Genomic DNA, 3,447 nt, shown 5'->3' with positions numbered 1-3,447 from the left:
AAAGAGAAATGAGACAGAGTCCTAGAATTCAGAGTTTGATCAAATCAAGCACTCTCAAAGTTGGACACTTTTCAGCAGTATAATTAGATTACTGTTTATGTAATAGAATAATAGAATCTATGGAATGTAGGGATTTCTAAAAAATAAAAGGAGACATCCCTGAGGATTAGGGAATAAGGTCATCTGTGTCATTGTCATTTTTTTTTCTCTCTACCCCTCTGGAAGCCATGAATGTGTCAGGAGTCAACACAGTGACTGAATTCATACTCCTGAGTTTTCCCTGCTCTAGAGAAATTCAGATCCTCCTTTTCGTGCTGTTCTTTGTGTCCTACCTCCTGACCCTGTTGGGAAATGGTGCCATCATCTGTGCAGTGAAGCTGGACCACAGGCTCCATACCCCCATGTACATCCTGCTGGCCAACTTCTCATTCCTGGAGATCTGCTACATCAACACCACTGTGCCCAATATGTTAGGGAACTTCCTATCTGAGTCCAAAACCATTTCTTTCACAGCCTGCTTCCTCCAGTTCTACTTCTTCTTTTCAATGGGCACCACTGAGACCTTCTTACTGGCCCTCATGGCTTTTGATCGGTACCTGGCTATCTGCCAGCCTCTCCATTATCCTACCATCATGAACAACCGTCTCTGCCTGAACTCTGTGGCCCTTGGCTGGGTAATGGCCTTCCTCTGCTATCCGGTCCCTATCTATTTCATCACACAACTCCCCTTTTGTGGCCACCTAGGGGAGTGGCCACCTACCATTGACCACTTTGTCTGTGACCCCGGTCCTCTTCTGGCCCTATCCTGCATCCCAACACCTGGAATTGAGCTTTCCTGTTCTGTCTTGAGCTCACTTATTATCTTCGTCACCTTCTTCTTCATCCTTACATCCTACAGCCTGGTTCTCAGAGCAGTGTTACGCGTCCCTTCGGCAGCTGGCAGACATAAAGCCTTCTCCACCTGTGGTTCCCACCTACTTGTTGTGTCTCTGTTCTATGGCAGTCTCATGGTGATGTACATCAGCCCAACCTCTGGAAATCCAGCTGGAATACAGAAGATTGTCACCTTGTTCTACTCCTCAGTGACGCCACTTGTAAACCCACTGATCTATAGTCTCCGGAACAAGGACATGAAGGCTGCCTTGAAAAAAATTCAGATACACACAAAAATTAATCAAAGTGAATGAGAACTCACAGGTGGACCACAATCAGAATATTTCTTCCCCACTTCTATCCCCAGTTAAAAAGTAAGCCTTTATTCATCTGCACCTAGAGATGCACACCCAAATTCATCAATTTCTGCCTAGTCAAATGATAGCTAAGAACATCTCAATTAAACCAGATCTTGTCTTCAAATCAGGACTTGATAGATGGTAATTTGAATTAAGTGACCTGCATATCTTGATTTAGGCTCTTCTCCTACTCTGACTTCCAACAATTGATCGCCCTTTTATCTGTAATCATCTATCTGGCCCCTGGCCTCATACTTTTTGACCTATAAGTGCATATTCCATTCTTGTGCTTGGATTTTCTGGCCTGATGACCTCTACTCTACTCCTAACAGAAGAATAGAGCATTCACATCATTTTAGTTCAGATAAAAGGAAATTAGTGACAATCGATATATCATAACTGTGCCAAATTTTTCATTTAATTGGAATCCAAGTGACTAATAACAATCTAAAGCATTGTCTTCCAAATCTGTCTGTTTCATAATTACTTTGGATGATTTTTTTTTAAAGGACGGATTCCCAGGCCATTCCCCAAATATCCTAAATCATAATCTTTGAAGTGGACCCTGGAAATCTTTATTTTAATGTTACCCAGGAGATTCTGGTTCACCTGGACCAGCACCAGTTTGGAGACTGATCTTAAAGAGCCACTATTTATGATATTTTTAATAAATGTGACATAGGCAGAGAAGTAGAAATCTTATATTAGTTGGGAGAAGTGAAAGACATTACAGTGATTTGCCACAACTATTTGGTCAAAAATAAATGGGTCAGTGGGCAACTAGGGTTGATGTATTTCATTCATTCATACAAAAATATCCATTTACCTCTGTGACATGCAGTGGAATGTAGGAGATAAAATCCCTGCCTTTGGGAAACTTACATTCTAATAAGGGAGACAGATTATAAGCAGGTAACCACATAAATCTATAATTCTAATAGTCATTAGAAGTATAAAAAGAATAAAGGAGAGTATTAATATAGAAAATGTCAGAGTAGGATAGGGAATAATATAGACAGGATGGTCAGAGAATTCCTTTGTGAGGAGGTAATACTTCAAAGTAAGCGTATAAACCATGCAAAGATCTAGAGAAATCAAATTCCAAGTAAGTACAGATAAAGTTTGGGCATTCAAAAAATAGGAAAATGTTGATTTTGCCAATCCAGAAAAAAAATGATAAATGAGGCCGGGGAGGTAGGCAAAATCAGGTCATTTAGAACCTTCTAAGCCACAATAAAGAGTGTTCTATCTGAATTCCTGGGGAAACTACTCAATGCTATATACTAAGGGGAAGGCTTAATAAAAATCATGCCAGTTTCACAAGCTCTTCTTAACTTGGAAATACTTATTTATTTACATGTTTAATTATATATACCTTTATTTTACTAGAGTCTACCTTGTTCCATAGAAGATTTGATGTACCCAACAAAAAAAAACCCACAAAAATAAAGATAAGAAATATGAATTTTAAAAGAAAAAATAGAATGAAGATTTTTGGATCATAAGATCTCATGCTGTTATTAAATTCAGACCCTAAAGGTATTATGAACTCCCTTTAAAGCTAAGTGCAGAATGTGGAAACATTATCTGTTGCATGATTTTCATTATCTGTAAAGAGAAAACAAACAGGCTCCTCAGAGGAAGCTAAATTATTACTATTTCCTAGTTTTAAAATAATTTCTTTCATAGGGGTTTATACAAGAGAGTCTAATAGATATAGTGAACAGTGATGTGGTCTTTAAAAATATCTGAAATATACATATTATTTGTGTGTGCACATGTGAAAGTATGTGTGGGGGTCGGAGGGTTCAATAGAGCTGCTTCTTACAGCATCCCTGAATAAAATTCAAAAGCACTATATGGAACTACAGCGTAATAGAAGCAATTCTTCCCAGATCTAAGAATTATGGTTCAAATATGAGCCTTTGATGATCTGCCTTAACCCAAAAGTATAATCTAATATATCATAAGAATAAAATTTAAAGCTAATTACATGATCACCCAAGTCAAAGATTAATAACCCCTTATATTTGGATATCAAAGTTCTCTTCCATCATGTAGAAGTTGATTTTGAAGGACTAGTCACAAGAATGGAAGGAGTTATTGATAACACAATATTTGTCTCAAGAAGTTTATTGGATTCTTTCTCCATGGGAAGTAATTTACCTGTAGGAGGCTCCCATACCTGCCCTTCAAAGAAAGGTGAAGGTTTGAA

General features: G+C 38.1%; 1 protein-coding gene across 1 annotated transcript; it reads left to right on the top strand.

The window, feature by feature from the left end:
- The first annotated feature begins 227 nt into the window (after nucleotides 1-227).
- LOC105814353 (olfactory receptor 11H6-like) lies at nucleotides 228-1,187 on the top strand. The gene has a single exon (XM_012649281.1). The coding sequence runs from the start codon at nucleotides 228-230 to the stop codon at nucleotides 1,185-1,187; it is 960 nt and encodes a 319-aa protein (XP_012504735.1).
- Nucleotides 1,188-3,447: the final 2,260 nt, after the last annotated feature.

This window comes from Propithecus coquereli, unplaced genomic scaffold (genome assembly GCF_000956105.1).
Source record: "Propithecus coquereli isolate 6110/MARCELLA unplaced genomic scaffold, Pcoq_1.0 Scaffold3, whole genome shotgun sequence".
NCBI lineage: Eukaryota > Metazoa > Chordata > Mammalia > Primates > Indriidae > Propithecus > Propithecus coquereli.
The sequence above is the reverse complement of the archived record's forward strand: the minus strand, read 5'-3'. Positions and strand labels throughout refer to the sequence as shown.